This window comes from Apodemus sylvaticus, chromosome 2 (genome assembly GCF_947179515.1).
Source record: "Apodemus sylvaticus chromosome 2, mApoSyl1.1, whole genome shotgun sequence".
In the NCBI taxonomy this organism is placed as follows: Eukaryota; Metazoa; Chordata; class Mammalia; order Rodentia; family Muridae; genus Apodemus; species Apodemus sylvaticus.
In genome coordinates this window covers 67,338,363-67,364,756 of record NC_067473.1, presented here as the reverse complement: position 1 = coordinate 67,364,756, position 26,394 = coordinate 67,338,363, and the positions used below count along the sequence as shown (strand labels likewise).

Genomic DNA, 26,394 nt, shown 5'->3' with positions numbered 1-26,394 from the left:
CGCTAGCTCACAGGGCATTGTTCACAGGGGCCTGGGGTGTGGGTGTGTTTAGAGAGGGCAGTCCTGGTCCGGAGGCCTGGAGAATCCACAGCCTGAGATTTTCCACTTGGCTGCCCTTCTCCTCTGTTAGCCGAACCTCTCTCCTCCTGCGCCCCCCACCCCCTGACGTCACCCACATGCTCTACAGAATGGCCATTAGAGGAAAAGGAAGGAGGGGAGAGGGCCTTCGCTAGACTCCTGCGTAGTTGTGACTGCCCCCAGTGGTGTGGAGAGATCTTTATCACACAGTTATTTGTTAAAAACCCCTCTAGGGCAAGCAGACTGACAGACTCACAGCTTGGTGGAGGAATCACCTGAGCACCTAATGACAAAGGGCGGGTCTAGTCACTCCTGAGTCAGAATCCTCTATTCCCTTGTTCTTAGTTACCCAGTGGGAAAACTGAACAAATGTGGGAACAAACAAAAAAAGTAGAAAAATGAAGAAGGTAGAGGGAGCCAGCCCCGGATTGCAGGAACGAGTGTGGTGAGACTGGAATATGGAACAGTAAAAACCCAGTTTTTGATCTTACTCCTGCAGAGTATAAGAAGGAGGGTTGAAAGGAGGGATCCGTGGGAGTCGGGGGAGGGCCTTGAGAGATACTTTACTGGGGTGTTGTTGTTGTGAATCTTACCAAATATATGGAAGTTTAACTTTTTAACTGGGATATTTTCATTTATTGTCTATTTTTTCTGTGTGCATTAAACATTCTTTCATGTGTGTGAATGAAACGATTTCTTAAGTTCAAATTAATAAGGATGTAATGGAAAGTGTCCCAGGATGGAGTGCAAAAGAAAGAACTGAGTCTATTTGAATTCTGGTTTACTAGAATGTGATGGACATTGTGGGAAAATCTGATGTATAAGGAAAAAGGAAAGTTTCTTAGTGGAAAAAGGCATGGAAAAGAGAAGACACGGAATTGTGTTTCTCATGTTAAGGCAAGGTCGGGCTAGCTGTTACCGAGAAGTATCCCCTAGTGGTACCCATACCCTCACACAGTCTCTCAGTCATACATCTATGGAATACATCTAGGGAATAAAATGCATTCTCTGATCTGTGATTCAAGATATGGAATGCAAGCTGTAAGAGACCCCTTCTCCCAAGATGACCCCACCTCCCCTTCCATAATTCCTTCACAGGAGAAGCCATATTTACGTCTCCAGGACTGCTTTGTGGCAGGGTTAGCATGTCTGCATTCTCCCCATTTTACAGGTTGGGCCTGGATACCATTTCCACTGAAAGAAAGTGTGGCAAGCTCAAGGGAGGCTGCAGATAGCACCAGTGAAAGAGTAGAGCAGCTGTGGGGGAACAATTTCAAGATGAAAAGTCAAATGAGGACAAACTGTTTACCTGTTCCTAATGTGATGAGGCCGCTGTTTAACCATGGCTTCCACAGAGCTTTTATGAATAAAACAAACAAACAAACAAACAATGCTGGAACTTAACAAATACTAACATGTTTGTCATATAAACAAGGACTGTACTTTTGGATAGAGAGATGGCTCAGTGGTTAAGAGTATTTTGGTTTGGTTCTCAGCACACATAGAGTGACTCACAATCACCTCTAACTCCAGTTCTGGAGCGCCTAACTCCTTCCATCCTCTGGTAGTTCCTGCACGCAGGTGGTCAGAGTACATACTACTCAGATACGTGTTGTCCTAGTTACAGTTATTGTTGCTATGATGAAGCATCATGACCCAAAGAAGTTGGGGAGGAAAGGGTTTATTTGGCTTATACTTTCACCTCATAGACCAACACTGAAGAAAGCCATGACAGGGACTCAAACAGGGCTGGAACCTAAAGGCAGAAGCTGAGGCGGAGACCGCGGAAAGGTGCTGCTCACTGGCTTGCACCCGATGGCTTGCTCTTCTTATAGAACCAAGACCACCATACCAGAGATGGCAGCACCCAAAACAGCTGGGCCTTCCCCTGTCAATGATTAAGAAAATGCTCTTACAGCTGGATCTTATGGAAGCATTTTCTCAACTGAGGTTCCCTCCATTCAGATGAGACTAGCTTGTGTCAAGTTGACATAAAACTGGAGGGCACACATACACATGCACGTAAAATAAATAAATATTTAAAAAGGAGTCACTTCACTTCTGCATTTCCTGTATTGGGATCCTAGAGTCACTACTTATCTATCTATGTGATATGAAGCAAGTGAAAAATTCCCTCACCACTGAAAAGATCTGAGGTTTTCTTCTCCAGAAACTATACAATGGGGAATATATATACCCTATAAGTTTGTCAGAATTTAATACATAATGTGTTACAACATGAGAAACTTGATAAGGAGTGTGTTGCTATGTTATTACTACAGTTGCCACACTGTTATCATTGCCTTAACCACAGAAAATATGTTCAAAACTTACTTATACATGGACTTGAAATTCTCACCGAAAGTATTATCTAGATCACTCTAAGTAGATACCAAATAGACTTATCACATGCACATACAGACTAGCTAAGAGAACAACCAACCAATGAGGTAGACATGAGTATGAATAATCTTCTCTGACTGCATGATTATCCACAACTTGGAAAGTGTTGGCCAATACACAAGAGTCTGATGGGTAGCTCTTGAGGGAATGAGCATTAGTGTGAGGAGATATGCAACAGGATGTCATTTGGTGTGCAAATGGAATATCTATGGAGGTTTTAGAAAATAAGTTACGATTGAATTTCAGATCCTGAACCCTCATACATAACAATGTTCCTAGGAAACTCCCTTGTCTTTGATCTATGTCCACTCTTGGGTTTCACATACCAGTGTCCATTTGTAGTTTTGTTTTAGCATCCATGGACATATATCTTTAATTCTGCCTCTCTTATTACAAGGAAGTATGGGTGGGTCAATCAATTATCTTCATGTTCTCCTTCATCTTCCCCATCATCTCTCCTCTGTCTCCTCTTTCTCTTAGTTCACCCTTTGGTGATCTAAATTATATTTCTCATTGCCCGACTCGTGGCAATAATTAATTTTTCATGGAAAATGTCTCAAATTTTCTCCTCTGTGTACATCTTAACCTAGAATAGTAGTTTCCATAGACAGAAAAGAAGCGGTGGGGATGTGAGAGGGAGACCGAAAAGGAATTGGAAATGGAAGTAGAGTCTGTCCTGGGTGGCACTTTCAGGAAGGATGGGAGGAGGCTGGAATCAGCTGTAAACTTGCTGGAGCTGGCACCCTAGCATGGGGAGGTCAGACTGGGAGAAAGGAGTCAGTCAGGTCTTCTCCAGCGGATAGATGTGAATCTCTGTGGATTTCTCTTCAAGAACAAGATATTATTAGAATACTTTCAGAATGATAAGGCTAGGAACCAACTGGAGAGACTTGGACAGTAGATTCCTTCAGTCTAGACATGAATTACTAAAGAACCAAACTGGGTTCATCACAGTGTCCTGGCAGATTGTCAGCGAGGACATTGACAGGGCTTGTAATGGAAATGGGACGAAAAGGAAGAGTGGATATTACCGTGGCTGTGCACAGTGTGTTATCCTGGATATTTGTGGACAAGAAGAAGGGTGAGAATGAGACAAGTTTATCACTAACTAGATATTGGGTGGTTGCATTCTTTAGATATTCTCTGAGGCGGGTAAAAGGTCAGCTCTGGTATTTAACAGCTAAAATCATCTGGTTTGTGTAATTTTACTTAGAAAAGCCTCTCACCACCCACCCACCCACCCCCCTTGAAGGAAGATTTTTCTTTTTTTCTGAGGCAGCTTCTCATGTAGCCAAGACTGGCCTTGAGTTCTTGACAGACCGGACCACTTTATCAAGTCCCAGAGGCAGCCACATTACATGAAAACACGTAAGGTGGGTAACATAATAGGATTTTATTTCCTCACAGTTTGCCTCTATCTGAGGCAATATGCTGAGGTTTCAGAAGTGTGCCACCATAGACAGCTGTAATTTTAAGGCTTCTGTAAGTTAGTGACACGCTCCAGGCAATCTCTGCTCTCTTTCAACAGGAACTTGAATTTATTAGCTACATGGGATAAAGTTCTTTCCATCCATGGCTGTGGAAATCATAGCCCACAGACCAAGGACTTGCAGGGGTCCAGCGAGATTTGTAAAAATAAATGCCACAGCCATTAAAATTGGTCTTAGCATTAACATTAATATTAGCTGCCAAATAGGAAAACTCTGAGACCACAGCCAGTAAACACAGCCTGGGTGTTGCAATAACCAACACCAGGTTAGACTATTTTGTCTACTTTGTGAACATTCCATCTTACTCACCAATATAAAGTAAATGATTTACCCTTGACCAAACAAGTTTCTGTGCAAATGTATGGTATGTGCACATGACTGAACACTCCTGGGAGATTGGAGAGCAGCATGGATGGGACACTCCCAGGGAAGAAGCAAAGCACATTTAGGAGCTGATGGACACAGGTACACCTTCCTCGGCCATGCCTCAGCTGCACGGAACAATCTGCCATCATTTCATAGCTTGCTAATTTCTGTGTCTTGGTGTCTGGGATATGGTATTCAGCTACGGAGAACTTTCTTGTTCCTCTTATTCAGCTTGTGACTGACCCAAGCTAGGGATCCCTGATTATTCATCCTGAGAGTCTAATGCTCCACACTAAGGTTAATATGACTAGAGAGGAAGCCAAGGTGGATGAGAGCGGTGTCGGGGGAGAGCAGTCTACACCACTACACCGGCTCTCAAGGAATCCGTACCAAATGATCACAATTACAATGGCTCAAAATGATGATGCTATTTTTTCCCCTCCAAGTTCTAGAGCCGTGGTTCTCAACCTGTAGGTCATAACCCCTTTGGGAGACTAACAACTTCTTCCCAGATATCATGCATGTCAGATAGTTATATTATTATTCATAGCAATAGCAAAATTACAGTTATGAAGTAACAGTGAAATATTTTTATGCTTTGGGTCAACACAACATGTACTGAATTAAAAGACTGCAGCATCAGTTGAGAACAACTGTTCTAGAGGATTAGAATTTTGGTGCCTAGACTTGAGCAGTGTTGATTTCTTCTAGAATTCAGAGGTAGAGTTTTTCCATGCCTCTATTACAGCTTCTGGATTTTGCCAGCAATCCCTGGTGTTCCTCAGTCTGCAGATACATCACCATATTCCCTGTCTTCTCTGATGGCATTCTAAGCTATGTTTCAACCTCTCAGTTTTCAAATCCAGCATGACGTCCTATTACCTTGGTAACATCTCCTTCCAGAAGATGTTATGAAGGGAGATGTTACCAAGTTAGACCCTATGTCCAAACTGTCATGTTCCTAGATAGCAGGTTAGGAATTCAAACTTTGCCTATGGGAGACACAATTCTATCATTATTTCTCCCTTCTGTGTTGCTTTCTTCTGTGGTGGCATAGAATCCTATACTCTCCATTGATGGCAATGGACTAAATGGGGTTGATACTGAGTCTTATCACACAGTGATGCCATTGCCATTCCTGGTGGAATAAATACCTTGCTCAGTTTTCTATTGTTTAATTATTCTTTGTTAAATGGAGTCTTTTTTTCCCCCTTTGCAGAAACCAACAGAACCATGGCAACTCCCTCAGCTGCCTTTGAGGCCCTTATGAATGGAGTAACAAGTTGGGATATCCCCAAGGATTCTGTTCCATGTGAACTTCTTCTTATTGGAGAGGCTTCATTTCCTATAATGGTGAATGACGTGGGCCAGGTCCTCATTGCTGCCTCTACCTATGGTAGAGGTCGCATGGTGGTAGCATCTCATGAGGACTTCTTTTTGGAAAGCCAGCTCTTTGTCTTTCTGGTCAATGCTGTTGGGTGGCTTCGTTCCTCCCCTGAGTTAGCCATTGGCGTGCACTCGTCTTTAGCACCACTGGTGAAAATCCTCGAGAGCTGCGGAATAGAGGCCAAGATTGAGCCGGAAGTGAATGACTCCCTGGGTGTTTACTGCATTGATGCCTACAATGAAACCATGACAGATAAGCTAGTCCAGTTTGTGAAACGTGGAGGGGGCTTGCTCATCGGAGGCGAGGCCTGGGATTGGGAACCCCAGAATGATGATGATGATGATAGAGTTCTGTTTGCATTTCCTGGGAATCTGGTGACCAGTGTGGCTGGTGTGTACTTCACTGACAACAAAGCAGACACAAGTTTCTTTAAAGTCTCCAAGAAGATGCCTAAGATACCCATCTTAGTTCGGTAAGTATCTTACCATAGCGGGAAGTCGGCCTCATACTGAAAACCTGACATGATTCCATCTTCAGGTTGCTTCCAGGCTAACAGAAAACAATTCGAAACTCAGACATGTATTTACCATAGCCAATTAGATGTTTTAATACTCTGAGACTTAGGAGTGACATTGTCTCCCCAGAACAATCTGTTTAGCTCTTTGAGGAGGAAAAAAATTTTGACTATGATATTCCTCAGAACTTAGCTTAAAAGTACTGTTGAACCCAAGAATTGGCCTGTTTTATGTAAGAAGGTTCACAGGAAGTTTCTTTGCCAAGAAAAGGAAACTATTAGGGAAAGAAAAACATAGAAAAGTCCTCTGGGCCAAAGTCAGGAGAGCTGTGAGAAGTATTTTGAAATCTTTATGTGCAGTTAGGATGGAAACAGGAAGCTGTGCATTTGGAAGTTGAGCTGGAAAAGAGACAGCACAATTCTATATACTAATACTGATCATTAGAAGAACATAAGTTTACCCCTGGAGTCAAATGATCTTCTGAGAATGGAAGAAACAGATGCTGACTGGGTACAAGGGCAGGCTTCACTGGAGAGTAGTGGAAAGTATTTCCAAGTCTGTTTTTTTCACACACAATGTTGTATATGCAGCAATTAATTAGCATTCAGTGAACATTTTTTGACTGTGTAGATAGACTAATAAATGAGGAGTATTTGAAGTTAAGTTCTGCTCAAGAACAGCAAATGGGCAGTAGACCACCTCCTATTATAACATTTCTTAGCTTCCTTGGAAACTGTTATTTCTTGTCACTGTTATTTCTGACTGATATAAACAAAGGAGTCAGATTGGGTGAGGAAGATACAGTGAGTCCTTTAGAGGGATGATGAATAAGCTAAATTAATAAGTATTCATGACAAATTAACCTGGCAATCTATGTACCCTATATTTTTGGTAAGAAGGAATCTTGTTTGATTTTAACTCAGAATTGTGGCTTCTGCAAGGAGTTCAATCTCTTTTTATTTACCTATTAGTTATTCCAGAGTTTATTGAATATATTCTGTGTCAGATATTTCATAAGATAAACTTCAGATTTGCATGTTAAGATGAGTTACAAAGTTACAAAAATCTAAACATGAAGTGTGTAGAAATATCTCTAATGACAATATCTAGAAGACATTTTAAAAAATGAATAACTGTGTAACAAGCTGTTGTGCATTATAGTGCAGAAGAATCTGGCAGCCAGAACCTGAGGCCAGCAATTGTACAGTCTGGCCTTTGAATGTCCTTCAACTCTTTCCGTCTAGAACAGGCCTGTTGGGGTAGAACCTCTGGGTCCCTCTTTAGGGCACCATTCCCTTTCAGGCTATGGATCCTCTGGTTAGAAAGATCCTTGGCTGTTTCCAAAGGCATCAGGCATTTGCAGAAATGGATGTCGGATAAATGTTCATGTTCCAAACACCCAAGTGCTCTAAATAAATCCTTTTGTGTAAACACCACACTGAAACCTGAATTAGCCAGCTTTCAAATTTGTTATGTGTGTCTTTTCCAGCCTGAATATATTAGTGAAATGATATTGGCAACAGAAAAATCTTTCAGATGACTAAAAAGAGTTCAGATTTTTAAAAGTTGAAGATAAACATTAGCCTATCTCCACAAGTGGCTTTGAAACTATCAGGACAGATGTAGACATGTATTTGTAATAGGGATCTGCAAATCCTCAGAGGTTGTTACTAGTTATGTGTCAATGATGTGTAGAGAAGAGTAAATCAGGAAAACCAATAATTGCTTAATTGAAAAAAAATCAATAAAGTGATAAGCCACTGGATAAGCTGATCATGACAAGAAATAATTAAGAATTTCAAGAATGGAAGGAGGGTCATTAATGTGGGTTTATAGACATTAAAGGGTAATAAAAGAGTTGATAAAACTTATGCTACTGAATTTGTTAACTTATATGAATTGGACAGACTTCTTGATAGACACAAGTATGAAACTAAACAGGAAAAAAAGACAATATGTTAAAATAAATTGAATTGTAATTAAAGCACCTCAATATTCTATGAAAGGTGGTTTGCAGGTTTGCATTGTAGAAGTCGTTTAAGAGAAAAGCAAGTAAAATTTATGGAGAGTTTTACAGGATGGTGGCTCATGCTTTTAATCTCATCACTCAGGAGGCAAATGTATGCAAATCTCTACAAAGTGAGTTCCAGACCAGCCTGACCTGTATAATAAGTTATAGTCCAGTCAAAACTACATAGTTAGTCTTTGTCTCAGTAATAATAGGTTAATAATAATAGCTTATAATAATGATGATAACAAAATGTTAAACGTTTTATTCATTGACAGAGCTCACTATGAAGTCCAGGCTAGCCTTAGACTAGTGAACCCTCTACTTCAGCATTCTAAGTGGGCTAATAGGCACTTGCTACCTGTCTAGCTAAGTACTTTAGTAACTAGTACTTAGCCTGTGTTAACGTTTTAGTTCTGCCAAGTGTAACCTGGCTGTTTAACACTTTTTCAGTAGTTGTGTCAAAGATATGAAGAAACCCCCTGTATTACACAACTTCCCTATTGTTTTGAATTTTAATATGTATATGTAAAATCAACAAGAGAACAACAGCATCCCAGTCCCTAATAGACTGACTAATTTTATGAAACTTTTAAGAAGCAAATGATGAGAACCCTACACAGAGACTCTTCCAGCGCATAGGAGGAAAGCACCCCAAACGTTATTGCTTCACCAGCATTTCTGTTGTACTGAAATTAAAGAAAGGGCTAGTGAGGTGGCTTTAGTAGGTAAAATGCTTGTGATGTAAGCAGGATGAAGACCTGAGTTGGATTCCATAAATTCCATGGTTCAGGGAGAGGAGTCAGCCAGAGTAATATACCTGTAATCTGAACATCGAGTAAGAAGAACAGGAGGATATCCTGGGCTTGTTGGCCAGGTGGTCCAGCTCAGTTAATGATCCTGGATCCATTAAAAGACCCTGTCTCAGGAAATAAGGCAGAAAGTGATTGATTGAAGAAGGTGCTTGACATGATACCAACCTTTGGCATTTGCATATGTGTGCACACACATACACAGAATAATAAAGTGAAAAAAGAGACTAAGGAAAAGAAACCTATAGAGCAATACTCATTGACATAAAGTTCTTGATTAAATATTAAGTGAAATAGCTAAATATAGATATTTGTGTGTATATATAAAATGGACTTTTCTATACATACCTAAATATACCAAAGTTTAATTTATAAATTAAGTACATTATTAGTATAACAATGAATACTAATAAAAATCTAACAATTTTATAATATATTCTAATAAAAGTTATGAATGTGGTCTCTCACAAACTATGTTTTGTAAATTTATTATTATTGTGTACATGAGAGAGATGTGGAGGACAGAAGGGCATGTGCAAGCACATGTGTGGAGGTCAAAATCAGTTGTTCTGTCCTTTGTCCTTTCCATGGACTTTAGGGCTTAAACTCATGTCTCTAGGATTCACTGAGCCATCTCACCTGCTCTCAGAGACCCACTCCCTATACTATAGGCAACCATCCAGTGAATGGATGATCCAGTGCCTGTGTACTGAAAAGAGTGAAATGAACAATGAGATCAAAACACTGATACTGGCATAAAGGTACACAAATCGGTCGCTGAAACAGACCACATAGTTCAGAGAGATTTGCTCAATGAGGAAAAAAGCAGTCTTTTCAGCATATGATTCAGGAACAACTCAATACCCTTATGGGAAAGATGAACTTTGATCCTTAACCTATTTCACACAAAATACTCAAAAACAGGTCTAGACCCAAGTACAAAAGAAAAATTGAAAAACTTCTAAACTATAGCACAGAAAAAAATCACTTGCAATCCTGCATTAGGCAAAGATTGCTTATAGAAGACAATGTACAGAACTACAAAATGGAAAGATTGGTAGCATCCAGCCATCTCCTTCCAAGGTATAACCCAAGGGAAATTAAATAATGTCCTCACCAAAACTTCACATAACAAGCTTTTCTCTCACCAACACATAGGCTGAGATATTCCTCTTTATCTTGGCTATTGTGTAAATGCTTCAAGGAACATGAGAGTCTGGAAGACACTGATCTTATTTGCTTTGGGTACACACCCAATGGAGAACTGCCTGGGTCATGTGGTAGCTCTATTTAAGCTTTTCAAGAACTTTCCAACCCATTTTCTAGATTGTTACTACTAGTTTACATTCCTTCCACCCATATGCAAAAATTCCCTGTTCTTCATGTCTTCATCAGACTTGATGTCTTTTGACATTTTGATAATACTCATTCTAGTAGATGGGGACCCATACCTCACTGTGAATTTGATTTCCATTTCCATGGAGAGTAGTAATGGCAAACACCTTTTTTTAGGCCTATTGAGCTTCTATATGCTGTGATGTTTGTGATTTTTGTCCATTATAAGGTGCCGAAGAATTCTGAGCTGATCTTTACTGGTTCCTGTAACTTCTTGTTACGAATGAATGATCATCCTGACCCTTTTGTTCCTTCACCATCTCTTACTCACATGCATCCCACACTCTTCTGTTCCTGGAGGTTTCTGATTCATCTGATTCCACCTACGTAGTGTCCAGTACAAATATCCCCCTCTCCCACTTGGCTGATTGTGCCCTGTTATACTGCAAGTTTATCTATTTTCTATCTCATCACAGGAGAGTATGAAAGGGGATAAAATCAGAGCCAGAAAAAGTGATTTTCATGGTTGTTGCCTCAAGGAAGGAGAAAGCCAGTCTGCTGCAATGCCCAGTTTCTCATCGCTTAGTCAGAGTTCCGAACAGCACTGGGACTACTATCTACCTATGTGCTGGCTCCTGACACATCACTACCATAGCTTGATCCCCAGCAGAAGTGACAGATTTGATTCTAGAATTTCAAGTGTGTGGAGGTCATCCTAAGCATCCAGGACTCAGTCTCCCTTTGGCATTTATAGGTGGCTTACGGTCCTCAGCAGGGGAGGGGATGTATTATGCATAGGAAAAGCACCAGAGTTGAGCAAAACCCCACAGCATTCCAGCATTCCTGTTGAGCAAGCATCAGACAGGTGATGTTTTAGAGGTAGGCGGTGGTACTCCTCCCACCAAGGAACCACAGGTCTCATGAGAGTTAAGACTAATGACTGACCCCAACCCTATCTTCTAAGATACTGACTCTTCGTTGACACCATGAACTCTGTTCTCCACAGACTGCCTTTATCACATTAAAGGTGTGAAGTGTATCCATAAGACTCATTCTAAGAATAAAAACATAATTCCTCACCTAATTCCTTGCATTCCGGAATACATGGGTGGAATAAACACGAACTTCAGTCTAGAATGTGGTGTCTAAAGTTTAGTATCAGAGAAACACAGCAAGATTTTCCATAGAATTTCCTTTTAAGAAATGGTAATTTGAAAATGAACATTAACAGAATTAATAGAGATCTTGTGTCTCCTACCCCCAAATTTTTCATTACTCTGTTCTTCCCAAATCTTCTACAATAACTGAAAACAGTATTAGTTAAAGTAATAGTAAGTACCCTTGTGTAGCAGGCAGTGTTCAAGGAACTAAACAGAGAGTGGTCCTTCTAATCAGGAGTGTGTGTGTCTTTTGCAGTTGTGATGATGACCTCTCAGAAGACAGAGATGAGCTTCTACGTGGCATCATAGACCTGGATATCACCAACTCGGACTGCTTCCCATCCCAGTTACTAGTGCATGGGTCTTTAGCTTTTCCTGTGGGGCTAGATACCTACCATGGCTGTGTGATAGCTGCTGCACGCTATGGCCGGGGTCGGGTGGTTGTAACTGGTCACAAGGTATTATTCACTGTGGGTAAACTCGGCCCCTTTTTACTCAATGCTGTCCGCTGGCTGGATGGTGGCCGCAGAGGCAAGATTGTGGTGCAGACAGAGCTGAGAACACTAAGTGGTCTGCTCGCAGTAGGGGGTATAGACACCAGCATTGAGCCCCACCTAACCAGGGATGCAAGTGTCTACTGCTTCGAACCCACGAGCGATGTGGGGATTAAGGAACTACAGGAGTTTGTAGCAGAGGGTGGTGGGCTGTTTGTTGGAACCCAAGCCTGGTGGTGGGCTTTTAAGAACCCAGGAGTGTCCCCTCTGGCTCGATTCCCAGGAAACCTGCTCCTCAACGCCTTTGGTATCAGCATCACAAGCCAAAGCCTCAATCCAGGACCTTTCCATATCCCTAAAGCAGGAAAAAGAATCTATCACTTCCGCTCTACCCTAGCAGAGTTCCAGATGATAATGGGCAGGAAGAGAGGGAATGTGGAGAAGGGCTGGCTAGCCAAGCTGGGCCCAGATGGGGCAACTTTCCTGCAGATTCCTGCAGAGGAGGTCCCTGCTTACATGTCTGTACACAGACTCCTGCGGAAGCTGATGAGCCGCTATCGGCTTCCAGTGGCAACCAGAGAGAACCCGATCATCAATGACTGTTGTAGGGGGGCCATGCTTTCCCTGGCCACAGGTCTGGCCAACTCTGGAAGTGACCTCTCACTGCTGATCCCAGAAATTGAAGACGCGTACAGCAGCCGCTACCTGCGCCCCTCACCGTCTCCCATCACCGTGAAGGTCAACTGCAACAATCCAGGTATGGCAGAAGGATGGGAGCTTGGTTTTATGGGCATCTGCAGAACAGGGACAGGAGACTGCTGCAGTGTTGCAAGTTTGATCACCTGCAGAGGTCATCACTGCCCTTCATTGCCTTGCTCTTCAGGATGATAGGGTTCGGGTTTGGGGCAGTATTTGAAAGGGTCACAGCAACATGTTAGGGAAAGGAGCAGCTGAAGTCATGAGGGAGAAGCACTGTATGGAGCAGGGATGAATCCTGCCCTTCCTGTGCTTTGGCAGGGACTCGATACTGCTGGATGAGCACTGGACTCTATGTACCTGGAAGGCAAGTCATAGAAGTCTCCTTGCCTGCAAGCGCTGTCTCTGCTGATCTGAAGGTAAGGCCTCTCCCCATCTCACCACATAGTGCAGAATTCAAATGGTCTTGCTATCAAAATGGGCATTGTAGGTGTCTGTGTAGAGTGCTACTGGCAGTTTAGGGCAATGTTAAACACCTTTTCCTTCTTAAAGATGAAAAAATGTGCTTTGATATATAACAAAATATATCAAAATGATACATCGTAGGGCTCAGGACTCTATACTCTCTTGTCACAGAATAGCAATCTCTACTCTTAAATTTGTCCTTTTAACTTCTGTCATATAATAAAGACTAAGAAAGGCCTCACATGGAAGATTCCCCGACATTTTGTAGGTATCCAGTCAGTGAATAGTGATTTGCTTTCCATCGCATATGTTTGAACTCATGAAATGCTACAATTTCAATATTCTTATACATGACATCATGAGTGGTACATGGGGTAATAACCTAATGGCCCTTCCGAGTCTACTTCCTATGCTCTCTTGTGCCGTGCCACTCACACACTCCGTGCGACTAAGGGTGATTTCTCTGCTCCAGATACAAATTGGCTGTCATACTGATGACCTGTCCAGGGCCAGCAAACTGTTCCGAGGCCCCCTGGTGATTAACCGGTGTTGCTTGGACAAACCCACGAAATCGGTCTCCTGCCTCTGGGGTGGTCTCCTCTATATCATTGTGCCTCAGCATAGCAAACTGGGTTCTGTGCCCTTCATTGTGAAGGGGGCTGTTCGTGCTCCATTCTACAAGCTAGGTAAGGAGACACTGTAAGGTTCACATAGGGAGATGGGAGAAGCTGAAATTGAAGCGGTTTCTGGGGCTACTCAGTACAGGAGACAGGGGTAAGCAAGTGGAGGGAGGTGACTGGTTGCTTTAAGTTTTTGGTGCCAAGAAAAATAAATAAATCACACCCCTAGGGGCTTCCAAAAGGGGTAGAGAAAAGAGATGTGGTTGTTTCTTATCTTGTGGTTCTCATCTGGAGTCAAAGTTGTATGTACGTTTTAACTTAAGGGATTTGGAGAAAGATATTTTAAGGCCATCCTGCCTTTATAGGGGAGACATCCAAGGAAGTATGGAAGCGGCGTCTCCTGGAATATCCAGGTCCGTGGGGAGAACTGGCCACTAAGAACATCATCCTGACTGTGCCCACTGCAAATCTTCGAACTCTGGAGAATCCTGAGCCACTGCTCCGCCTCTGGGATGAGATGATGCAGGCTGTGGCTAAGCTGGGAGGCGAGTCCTTCCCTTTGCGTCTGCCACAGAGGATAGTGGCTGATGTTCAGATCTCAGTAGGTGAGTGCTCCAGAAGCTCTTTGTGTTTGCCCCCAAGTGCCCTTCTCGGAGCTAGAAGGCAAGGAGAGTAAAACTGATTTGCTAACAAGACATACACATATATTCCTTTCTGTTTAAATGGAAAAGGAGGGAATTATATATGAAATAAATAGTAGCTTATGTCAGCCTGTCAAGAAGTATCATGGAAGACATCAAGAGATGTGACCCGAGATGCCTCTCAGGGGATTTTAACAAGTGGGAAAATATAGTAGAGGGACTTGACCTAATTGAGAAATGAACTATTTGAAAAATGAACCAAGAAGCCTAAACAAAGGCTGTGGGTACAACATGGAAGCACCACCAAAATCCCTGTAGATCCTTAGTTTTACAATGCATGAATAGTCTTGTGTCAATGTAGGTAGCTCCATACCTAAGGATGGGCTGGAGGCACCTTACACACCCCCACATGGACACCATCACCACCCTGCTCCCCAAAGCAGGACACTCACATAGCAGCATGAATAGTCCTCAGCAGCCTGTACTCCCCAGGGCTCAAGTCACAAGACAGGTGAAAATGTCAGGGCAGAATGAGTGGAGGGAAAAGCCAGGGAGGGGCTGGGCTTGGATGGTGCCTTGCAACAGTATGGGTGCTAAAAGGACCTTTGGGCTACTGGACGTTTTGGAAAACAAATGGTTCAGAGACAAATTTAGTGATGAGGTGGGAGGGTTCTTTTGTTTGTTTTTAAATTATTTTTCATCCTCTCTCATATATTACATCCTGACCAGTTTCTCCCACCCCCGTCTCTACCCCCTTAACCCTATCTCTCTTCCCTACCTCATCTATCCCCTATTTCCACCCCATCCACCTCCCTTCAAACAAGAACAGGTCTCCCTGGAATATCAACCAGACACAGCATAATAAGCTATATACCAGGCGCATGCCATCACATGAAGGCTGGGCAGGACAACCTTATAGGGGCAAATAGGTCCCACAATTGGGCAGAAGAGTCAGGAACAACCCCCATTCCTATTGGTAGGATTTCCACAAAACTACCAAGTTATTTACTCATAATGTATATGCCAGGGATCTAGGTCAGACCCCTATAGGCTCTATGATCTGTGCAAGTTCCCATGAGTCCCAGTCAGTTGATTCAATGGGCCTTGATCTCATGATATGTACCTGATGCCTCTGATTCCTCTGACCCTTCCTCAAGCTGGGAGGATTCTGACTTTCTTCTTTCTCTTTCTTCTGTGTCCCCAGGCTGGATGCATGCAGGGTACCCCATCATGTGCCATCTGGAGTCAGTGCAGGAACTCATCAGTGAGAAGCTCATCCGGACCAAGGGGCTGTGGGGTCTTGTGCATGAGCTGGGCCGCAACCAGCAGAGGCAGGAGTGGGAGTTCCCCCCACATTCTACGGAAGCCACATGCAACCTGTGGTGTGTTTACGTGCATGAAACGGTCCTGGGCATACCTCGAAGCCGTGCCAATATTGCACTATGGCCCCCTGTTCGGGAGAAGAGAGTACGAATCTACTTGAGCAAGGGACCCAGTGTGAAAAATTGGAATGCCTGGACTGCGTTGGAAACATACCTACAGGTACTGGGAAACACTGGAGGGTGATGGGACAAGTGGGACTACCAAGGCCCCATGATTAGATGATAAGCTGGTGACCTCAGAGACCACCACTGCATCTGCCTCCCACATTCAGCTATATAAAAATGAGAGAGTCTGGGGATGTATTGATGCCTGATGAGTAGTTATCAGACAACTGTCATCACATAGTCTATAATGGGCTATGATCCAATATTTCCTTAGATGTGTATATAGCACAGATTTCACCATATGTAGGCAACCCAGGATTCCTCTGTGCCTTGGATTTGGAGGGTCACCTTGCCTTTGAACTGTCATTCAGTGCCCTAGTTTTCAGCCCCAGTGCCTGAGATCATTCCTTCGATCACTCTGGGGAGTGACATCATGATAGATTCAAGCCAGGCATGATGTATTCTGATTCTTCCACATGTTCAGATCCTTCTCTGTCCATGTCCATATGCTCCTTTCTCCTTATGTGAGTTACTTTGCTTATCCAGAAAATGAAGACATGTTGGTTCCGGCAACTACCCATGTGGCCCCTTAACTGCAAAGCCTTGTAACCCTGGCTAGCCTAGGCTATTTCCAATAGTGTCGTGAAAGTTACTGTTAAAGAAGTCATATGACTCTTTCCAGTGGCACCTTCTAACACTCACTGTTTTTTTGTAATAGAACTCATTTTTTTGTTCTAATTAACTAGACTGTCTAGAGACTTCTACTTGATCCACTTTCTTTTCTAAAGGTCATTTTTTAGTGGCCTTGTGAATCCGTGTGAGGACGACTGAGGATTGTGGGCATTTCCAAGCTATTGGAATTTAACCTTGCCACTGGGAAAGATAATGAGGATTGTTCCACCCCAGTAGATTTTAAATCCCTGTGTGTAGATCTCATTACTCCATGCATGATCTCATGAGTGGGTGACCGGTGACCATGATGGGAAACACTGACCACTGGAGCTGCTTGTCTATCCATCCCTCACCAAGGGTCTGTAAGCACTGCACTAGCCTCAACATTTTTCTTATGATTAGTAAATGAGAGTAGACCATGAGGACAGCACACAAAATGCTCAGTGACAGATGCAAAGCTAGAGTTTAGCAGGTTGAACTCATTAAGTTCACTTGTGTATTGGACCTTCCTTTTGTAGATTTGATGTCTCACCTGCTTCCAACTTTCCCTTTCTAGCTCCAAGAGGCCTTTGGTTGGGAGCCATTTATTCGTCTCTTCACTGAGTACAGAAACCACACGATAAGCTCGCCCACAGACAATGTCGACAAAATGAATCTATGGGTCAAGATGTTCTCCCAGAAAGTGCAGAAGAATCTGGCTCCATTCTTTGAGGCCTGGGGCTGGCCTATCCAGAAGGAAGTAGCTACAAGCTTAGCCTCCCTGCCTGAATGGAAAGAAAATATAATGAAATTGTACATCCTCACACAGATGTAAGGAGTGCCCATCGAGGTGGCAGGTAGAGAGGTTTGGGGAGGTAGCAGAGGTGGGAGTTTAGTCCTCTACCTCTGTCTTCTAAAGTTCTGGCTTTCTCCTCTTAATTCATTGTTCCTGTGTCTTATTACTGACTTCTGTCTCTAGGAAGTGGGTTAAGAACACAGCACAAAATGAAGCCAGAATTCTGTAGGAACAAGGCCTGTGCTTATGAGCCCGACCCCTCTGCTTCTCGGTTTCAGGCACTCTTCTGGCCCTGTATTGACCTAGTACTGAGAGCTTGGGAATTTGTTTCTATCCAGCCTTTTTGATGAGCCGTAGAGGGCAATCCTTCCCTTGGCTTCCTTGGTTTGGGGATAGGTATAAAAGTCTCTGCCTCTTGAGGTGGTCATGGAGAGTCTGACTAATGGTGATTAAGAAGCTTGTGGACTATATGGTGGAGGCCAATGAAAGGGTTGTTCCATTTCCTGCTAGCCCATTAGCTCCCACAGCTCAGAAGTTAACATCAGCCTTTCTCTTAGACTCCTTTGTGCCCAAATTCTAGGTCTTTAAATGACCATTTGTATGTTACTAGCCAGATCCTTGACTTCTCCATGACTTTATGGCCTCATTCTGTACACTGGGATCTATTTCATAGGATTTTAGGGAGTTGTCCAACGCCTCTAAAAGTGATCACAAAGACTAGTGGGTATTGAGAAAACGTCATTTGCCATTTTTGTTATCTGATTAACCCAACAACATTCTCAAGCTAAACTTTAGTTTTAGGTGCTATAAACAAATACAGTCATAAACTTAATTTTTCAACTGATATATAAAATATAAAGCCCACATATATTAGCAAAATACCATTCAATGCGAATATATTTTTTAATACTTGAATTAGGCAAAGCACATCTGTCTCCTCCAATATTTATCATTTCTTCAGACCAAGCACATTCATTCACAATCATTTGTATTTTTTGACATATACAGTAAGTAAATGCTATTGAGTACCAGAGAGAAGGATCAGTGGGTAAAGACACTTGCTGCCAAGACCCAAAACCTGAGTTCAATCCTTAGAACTCTCACAGTGGAAGAAGAGACCTAATTCTTGCATGTTGTCCTCTGACCTCCACATGTGTTCTGTCATCCACACACAAACACACTGAATCAACTTAAAAGAAAGAACTGTTATCTACCCTACCCTATCCTGTACTATACATTTCAAGCTCTAAAATAATTCTGGTACATTGCTTTATGAATCTAAAGAAAGGATTCTAAATTTCCATTGGAGTTTTTTGTTGGCTGCTTGAGACAGTGCCTCTCTATGATAGGTAGGGCTTTTTACTTTAAAAGCAATGGTCTTTCATTCTTGGCATCAAGTGCCGTGTTACAGGTGTGCACAGCCACAACCCAATTCACAATGTAGTCCTTTTTCTTTTGTCTTTTACAGCTACTTATATTTGGCCTCTTTACTCTGTTTTTTTTTTTTTTTTTTTTTTTTTTTTTTTTTTTTTTTAGCTTAAATGCCTGCTTTGATAAAATCCAGAGAAGAGATCTTCACAAAAACTAATACAATTCTAAGATAGTGTTTAAACCATCAATAGACATTGTTTAGAAAACAATAGACACCCAGCTTTCAAGTGGTATTTATATTCCCATAGTGAGAGATTTAAGACATAATTGCTGTGGGGGCTTACTGACTGTAGATATATAGAATACTTCACTTTGGAACAAGAAATTCTATAGAGCTAACACAGCTTTCATTTAATCACTCTACATTCAAAGATCTCTTGGTTTTTCCCATTTGATTTAATTTTAAGGTTTAATTGTTATATCTAGGATTGATGTTTGTACACAAGCAGCTTTCTGATTTCTTTTTTTAATTTATCTTAGCATAATCTGTTTTATTTACATAGCTTGTAAGTAGGTGGATGCAGAGACTATAAGACATTTGTGTGTGTGTCTTTACTATATAAATTCTCAATCCTAGATTTATTTCACATATATCTACCATATAGATATCATATGAGGATTTTGAACATGTTTAAAATAATTATTATTATTAATTATCATGCATTGATAATATGTGTGTCAGGCATTATATCGGTCCCTATATGTAGGTTATGCCATTTAATTGTGCCAATAATCTTATGAAGTAGAAATTATTATTACTCTTATTTTAGGAATAAAAGAGCTGAATTTTATAGAGATCAAGTAAATTATATAAGACTCTACTGCTAATAGTGATAGGTCTATTATTTTGAAGCCATGCATTATGATTGCAGAATGGTATTCATAATTATGGTATTTTGAATAACCAAATAAAAAAACTAATCAACAACACAGAACATTTATACTCCTGCTTGCCAGAGTTTGGGCTCATTATACTTAGCCTCTATCTAACCTTAGCAGGACAAAAAGACTCTGTTTCTCCCAAACATCAGTGGACATGAAGAATTTAAATCAGGCTCCTAAAGTGCTTCCAGTACAAAAGAGTGAGCCATTCGCACCAGGCAACTCTTCTAGGTTCTGATTATTCAGATTATCATTTTCACTGAGTACCATGAAAGCAAATTTGGTTTATTAGATTTTTAAGTAATGTAGCTCATTAGTGAAGTCCCTAACTTCCCAAAGTCCTAGATGTTTCATTTTCTCAGAGAGACAATAAGACTCCAATCTTTTAGAGTAAGTTTTCTCCATTCCCACTCCCACCCCTTTCATCTACTTTCAGCAGTCAAGTCTGAGATCCTTTCAATAAAGTTACCTGTACTCTTCCCTGTCAATCGTCTCCAGTGGTACTCCAGATCTGAGGTGATGGACTAAACATATAAGTTTGCCTTCCCTCCTTTCTCAGGCCACGCCTAACCTGAACTCCAGGAATACAACAGAAAACTGAGACCTCTCCGCAAAGGAAACTAAAAGCATTTGGTTGGAGAAGATCTCAACAAATTTCTGGAAGAGAGAAAAATAAAAGAAGAGAAATTATGAATGGGAAACATGCGGTCGATTTCAGACAGAATTCACTGATCCGAACACTGGAACCTCAAAGAGACTTGAGCACTAGAAAACTCTAGCTACTAAATACTTGTACCAGTTATAAATTGACCCCCATTCTACTCAGCCCCGACCCTTGTACATAGATCACAGTAAACCTACCATCGATGCTAGTGAAACTGTTATTGTTATTGTTGTTTGAATAAAGAAATCAAATAAACCACCTGAGGAGAAGTAAAGAATTAGTGCTCCAAATGATATTCTTTTCACAGAATAACTGCCCCACTAACCTGTCACGTAATTTTTCTTCTCAGAGTTGAGACCTTTACTCACATGATCACAGCTTCTAGGTATAGCAGAGATCTGCGGGAGAAACAGGCGTCATTTAATGAGCCAATAGTTAACAAAGGCTCTCAGTGTGGATTTCCTCATAGAAATTTTCATACATGGAAGGGCCCAAGGAAGAAGCATAAGGAAAATTTCCTCTTAGACATAAAAAGCTTGAAAAATTATAAACTAAAGGAAACATAATTTATAAGAAAAAAATCAGTTAAGATTCTGATCATTTCTCCAGAGAGACTTGAGGTGCATTACAAATATACATTCAGGAGAGAAAATCCTGAACAGTTTAAAAGCAAAATTAGACTGCCATAAATATTCAGCAGATAAGCTGGAAAACAAGATAGAATGAATCTCCCCTTATATGCATCAAAATGAAATAACAAACAATAGGAAAGAAGGAAAAACACAATCCCTGTTTAACTGTTAAGAGTTTCCAGAAGTCAGGACAGAGATCCTGGACAGTTGAAGAATAAGAAAGACTTGAGAAACACCAGATTGAGAGGACCCAGTACTAGAAAACTCATCAACCACATCTAGGCACAGTCCTAAGAGAAGTTGGAACAGTGGAGCTACAAGGAGTAAGTTGAAAGTGCCCGGGGAAGGAGAAACCGCTAAGCCAAATCTGAGAATTCTAGCAGTGCTAAATGCCAGAAGTCAAGGAACCAGTGGTTGACATTTGAAAATTTATGCTCCCAGAACTCCATAAAGTACAGACTATCAGAAGTAATATAAAAAATAAAAACACTTTTGGGCAGGTGAATCTTTAGAAACTCTGCCTCCCTCCTTTGTACCCTTATTAAGGAAGTTTTCCATTTAAAAGAAAACTTTCTTTCCATATATATGGACGAAAGTCGCCCCCCCCAAAAAAAAGAAGAAGAAAGACAATGGGAGACCAGTGGCCCTCTTCCAGGATGTCTCTGTCTAAAGTGGTAGATATCAGAAGAGAGCACTACCCTGGGCTCTGGGAAGAATGTGCTAGAGTTGCACTGAGGAAATGGGACACTTGGAGATATGAAAGGCATACAGTCTTTAATCACAAAAATTAAGCAGAATGTCAAGAAATTTGGGCTGAACCATGAAGGAAAATAGAATGGGATAGGATTTCAAAGCCTCATGAAGTATGAGAAGAGACTTGATTGGACATTGGTGGTGGGTATGTTTGATATGCCCCTTGATATGGGCATCATGGCACTGGGAGTGTAGAGAAAATAAGTTTCTTCCACTTGGCTTGGTAAAAGAATTTTAATAGCCCAAATAATGTAGATGCCACTTATAGATTTTCAATGTTTTGATCAGCCTATCAAGCAAGTCTAAAAGGTTTAATTTTACACCCAGAACAGAGATGGAAAGGGATGTTGACAAGTTGATGCAGAAAGCAAAGTCTGAATTAGTTGAGAGAAGAGAAGTAGAAGGAAAAATGGAGTTACTTAAGAATTTGAGGTGGGGATGAAATGATGCTGTCTTCAGATAATAGAACACGGTTGTATGGTTAGTGTGCTGGTTAATGCTATAAATTAGACCCTCAAAAGAATATCTATCATTGGGGAAGGGTAGGCAGGGGAAAGGTGGTGCATGTTAAATCCTTATCTTTTGTAATGGTGAAATATTAAAGATTGTCTAATGTTAATAAGTCCAGAGATTATTGTTCAAATGTGTTATTTAAAGGTAGGAAGTTAGCCATCAGAAGATCCAAAAATAGATATGAAAAGCATCTAATAAATGAGACTAGAGGGGGTGGGGTGGGAACTGTGTTTTTATTCATGTACTTCTGTACTATTTACTTCTTTTTACTTTGTGCATGTATTATTTGGAAAAGTTTATAATAAAGTCAAATAAAAGATCCTTCAGAGGCTTCACATTCAGTAAGGTGTGGTTGAACCAAACCCACTGACCAGCTGACAAGGCCAGCAAGCACTGGGTTTCGTCTGATATGCCAGGCTAAGTAGTCACAAGTCCTCCATGATTCTACAGTTGTAGCCACTCTGTCTGCCAAGGCTTGAGCACGCTTCACCTTCTCTTATTTCTATGGATATTTTACAAAACCACAACAAAAATCAAACAAACAAAACCAAAAAAACAGCAAAACAACAAAGCCTGCTATTCTTGCCACATCTTGTGATTGTGCTTCCTGTCTAGCAAGCTTGTAATAGTTTTGAAATGAAGGAATCTTCAAAAGGGCATTGGTATTAGATTGTTAGCTTCTGTTCATTCCCCAGACTGTAGTGTATGAAACACTTCATGAAGATGCAAATAAAACTTTAAGATGTTCAATTCTGTTTGTTTATTAACTTTAACATGTTTTACTATTAAATTGGACCAGCTGTTATAAGAAGATTCCTACCCATTTCTCAGTGACTTTGCTATGTTTTTTGCCACTGTCTGTATATTATGGTCTAGTTTTCAGCTGTTTGCCCCCTGCCGTTAGGGAGACTATATGATAGAAATCTTCATGCTGCCACTTTTTTTTAAAATTTCTATTCTCTTAGTAGCTATTTCTTTGTCCTCAATTACCATCACAAACCAATGACAAATATTTACATGAAAGCCATTTGTTACCTGAGTTCACCTCTTCCTACTTGGCATAAGCCTGCTAGATATCCAGGACTGAGACAAGAAGAGGCATTGAATGAGGGGAGAATAGAGAAACCACTGAGGGACTGCAGATGGCTTTGTCAAAGCCCTTCACCCCACAGTAACACACTGAGACTGGCACATGTTGCATTTATTATTTATGTAGTGCAGGAAAATATACACAGTGGGAAGCATGGACATTTCCATCAGGGAATAGCAGAAGGGGACCACTATCTGACCTGGGCTTCAGTTTGAATACTTTAGGAGAAGGAGGGAAGAAGCAAGGCTTTCCTGTGGATTGGATACTGCCCGGGAACACTGGCAGTTCTTCCGACAGAATTTCAATAAAATCATTGGCAAGGAGGCAAACTAATGAGGAGGTAAAGCTGCTTCTAGTTTTGAAAAGGTTGCAGCTATTCATATTAGATGAGAGAGAAGGCGGTCAGTATTGTATGGGTTGCTCAGGCAACCTGCTTTTCTTTCATTTTATAGTGGCCTCTCAATGGCCTCGTCTGATAGTGTATTAGAGACCTGATTGTCTACAATAGGAAAATATGGTCTGGCTGAGTGTGCAACAAAAGTTCCTGAGTACATACATATATGTATGTACGTATATGAAATATTTTCTTGAGTACCCAAACTAACACACTATGTGTGTGTGACAGGAAACTAAGCAGATAATAGTTTTGGCTTCATTTGACTTTCAACTTCTTTGAAAAACTAAATAAAACCACATGAATAATCCCCAGGTTAAATCAGAATTACTTCATGGGGGGGGGGGGGTCTAAAGGGATATCTTAGAAGTGAAGAATACTTGCTACTCTTCCAGAGGACCAAAGTTTGATTCCTAGCATCTACTTGACAGCACACAATCATCTGTATCTTTAGTTCAAAGGGTTCTGGTGCCCTCTTCAAGCGTCTTCAGGGAACCATGCCCACATTTGTTACATAGAATTATATATCGGCAAACCACCCAAACCCATTTAAAAAACTTTTTCCAAAACATCCATAACTATCATAGAATCAACACAAATTTGGAACACGTGTGTTATAGTTACTCTAACATGTGAGTGTCCTATTTTACTCTTGCAAGTAAATTTATTCATAAATATTTATTTACATTAGCCTAATTGTTCTATGGTCTAGAAATTTAAGTATAAATAAAACAAATCCCTTGTTATTCTAGTTTTCTTTCAGTTGAGAAAGAAAGTTATAAAACACTCTAATCAAAAGCAGCTTGGTTAGGAAAGGATTTATTTGACTTACAATTCCAAGTCATACTCCATCATTGAGGAAAGTCAGTTCAAAAACTCAAGCAAGAACTTGAAGCAGAACCCATGAAGGAGCTCTGATTGTTGGTTTTGTCACTGGATTATACTAATCTACTTATACAGACCAGGATCACCTACCTACCCAGGAAATGAATGGTACTACCCACAGTGGGCTGAGTCCTTTGCATCAAATAAAGGCCACTCTAATACAGGCAATCCCTCAGTAAGACTCCCCTCTCAGGTGACTCTAAGCTGTGTACAGTTTAGGTAAAATTAACTAGGACACTGGCCCTCAGGCTGCTATGTTTCAATTTTAGCATCTAAAAGAGGCATATTGGATGTGATGTGTGAAGTATTGGGAAGAAAAATAGTGAGGACAAATTTGGGAGAGTGGATTTCTTGGTGTAGTCTCATAAATGGGCACACTTGCTGTTTTATGAAATGTGGTCTAGGGAAGCCTCTGAAAGTGGTATTTAAGCAGATTCTCAAAAAGAATGATTTGATCAACCATGCAATTAACTCTAAACAAAGGGAAGTAAACTTATATGAAACACATTAAAGAAACACCAAGACAGACTTTTTGACATGTCATTCCTAAGTAGCTCCTTTCCCAAATGTAAATATTCATTTCCTGTTTTTTATTTTTATCTATGTGCATGTTTATGCATCTGTAAATGTGTGTATATGTCATGTGTATACAGGTGCCCAAGGAGGCCAGCAAGAGACATCAGGTCCCGGAGTTATAGCTACTTGCGAGTCTCTCTAAATGAGTCTGGTTTCTCCTTGAGAGCAGCAAACATTCTTAACCGTTGAGCCATCCCTCCAGCTCCAACCAGATGAAAGGCTTGATCACAGATGTCTGGTCTAACCATTAGCAGGACTCACTGACTGTTACAGTTTGAAATATGTGTCCTCCCCCTGCACACCCCCCAAACACTCCTGTGCACTGGTTTGGACTCCAGAGGTCGTTGAATCTTTAAGAGCCAGGACCTAATAGAAATGTGACCATTAGGAGTATAGCCTTGAGAGAAGTATTGGAAGTCTGGCTCCTACCTCTCTCTGTTTCCCCAATGGCATGAGAACAAGTACACTACAGTACACATCCCCTGCCATGATGCTCTCATCCAAAAGCAACAGGAGATGGGCTGTGGATAGAAGTGTCTTAAACTTTAAGTCCAAAAATATCTTTTTGACCAATACATAGATGCAGTAGAAATGTACAACTTTTGAAATGCAGCTATGACACTTCCAAATGAACTCATATGATGCAGTAAAATTTTTAGTCTCTCCATTCTGAAATTACTGACTCATGGGAAGCAAAGTGGGTTCATTTTAATGGTTGCTATGTCTTCTATCAAGGGTAATGAATGGAAACAGAACTCTATACTTTAATGTACTAATATATGGGTGATGATCATGGTCTGATGCATTCGGGGAAAGTGGAATTTTGAACCAAGTTCATATGAAGAAGATTGATTTTAAAATGTTGAGTCAGTTTGCTCAGAAATAAAAGTTTAGTCTCACTTCTTAGAGCTCATATGGATGAAAAGATAAGGGCACTAAGCAACTCAAGCTCTGTTACTCTAGATTCTTATTTCATAGCCACCTTTCAACCTACTGACTAGAATAATGTCTATTTGGCTTCAGTTGAAATTAAAGATACAGCAGCAGTCATGTACTCTAAAGAACTTCTGTCCTAGGATATTAGTGGCCCCAACCACAGATGTTACACACACCTCTAATACAGGCAGAGAAGGAAATGTAGATTCCAGTCAATTTCTAGTTAATCTACAG

General features: G+C 41.1%; 1 protein-coding gene across 3 annotated transcripts in view; it reads left to right on the top strand.

Annotated features, from left to right (window-relative positions):
- LOC127678557 (TRPM8 channel-associated factor 1) overlaps positions 1 to 22,598 on the top strand; it is a 39,289-nt gene extending 16,691 nt beyond the window's left edge. For 2 of the 3 annotated variants that reach the window (XM_052173578.1, XM_052173577.1), the window contains exons 2-9: positions 5,557 to 6,196; positions 11,811 to 12,805; positions 13,066 to 13,163; positions 13,682 to 13,895; positions 14,195 to 14,434; positions 15,675 to 16,012; positions 17,186 to 17,439; positions 20,277 to 22,598. In XM_052173578.1, coding sequence (XP_052029538.1) covers positions 5,571 to 6,196; positions 11,811 to 12,805; positions 13,066 to 13,163; positions 13,682 to 13,895; positions 14,195 to 14,434; positions 15,675 to 16,012; positions 17,186 to 17,439; positions 20,277 to 20,292 — 2,781 coding nt within the window. In that variant the 5' untranslated portion in view covers positions 5,557 to 5,570 and the 3' untranslated portion in view covers positions 20,293 to 22,598. Of the gene's footprint in view, positions 1 to 5,556; positions 6,197 to 11,810; positions 12,806 to 13,065; positions 13,164 to 13,681; positions 13,896 to 14,194; positions 14,435 to 15,674; positions 16,013 to 17,185; positions 17,466 to 20,276 lie in introns of all 3 variants that reach the window. The other variant, XM_052173579.1, reaches the window with a different exon arrangement.
- Positions 22,599 to 26,394: the final 3,796 nt, after the last annotated feature.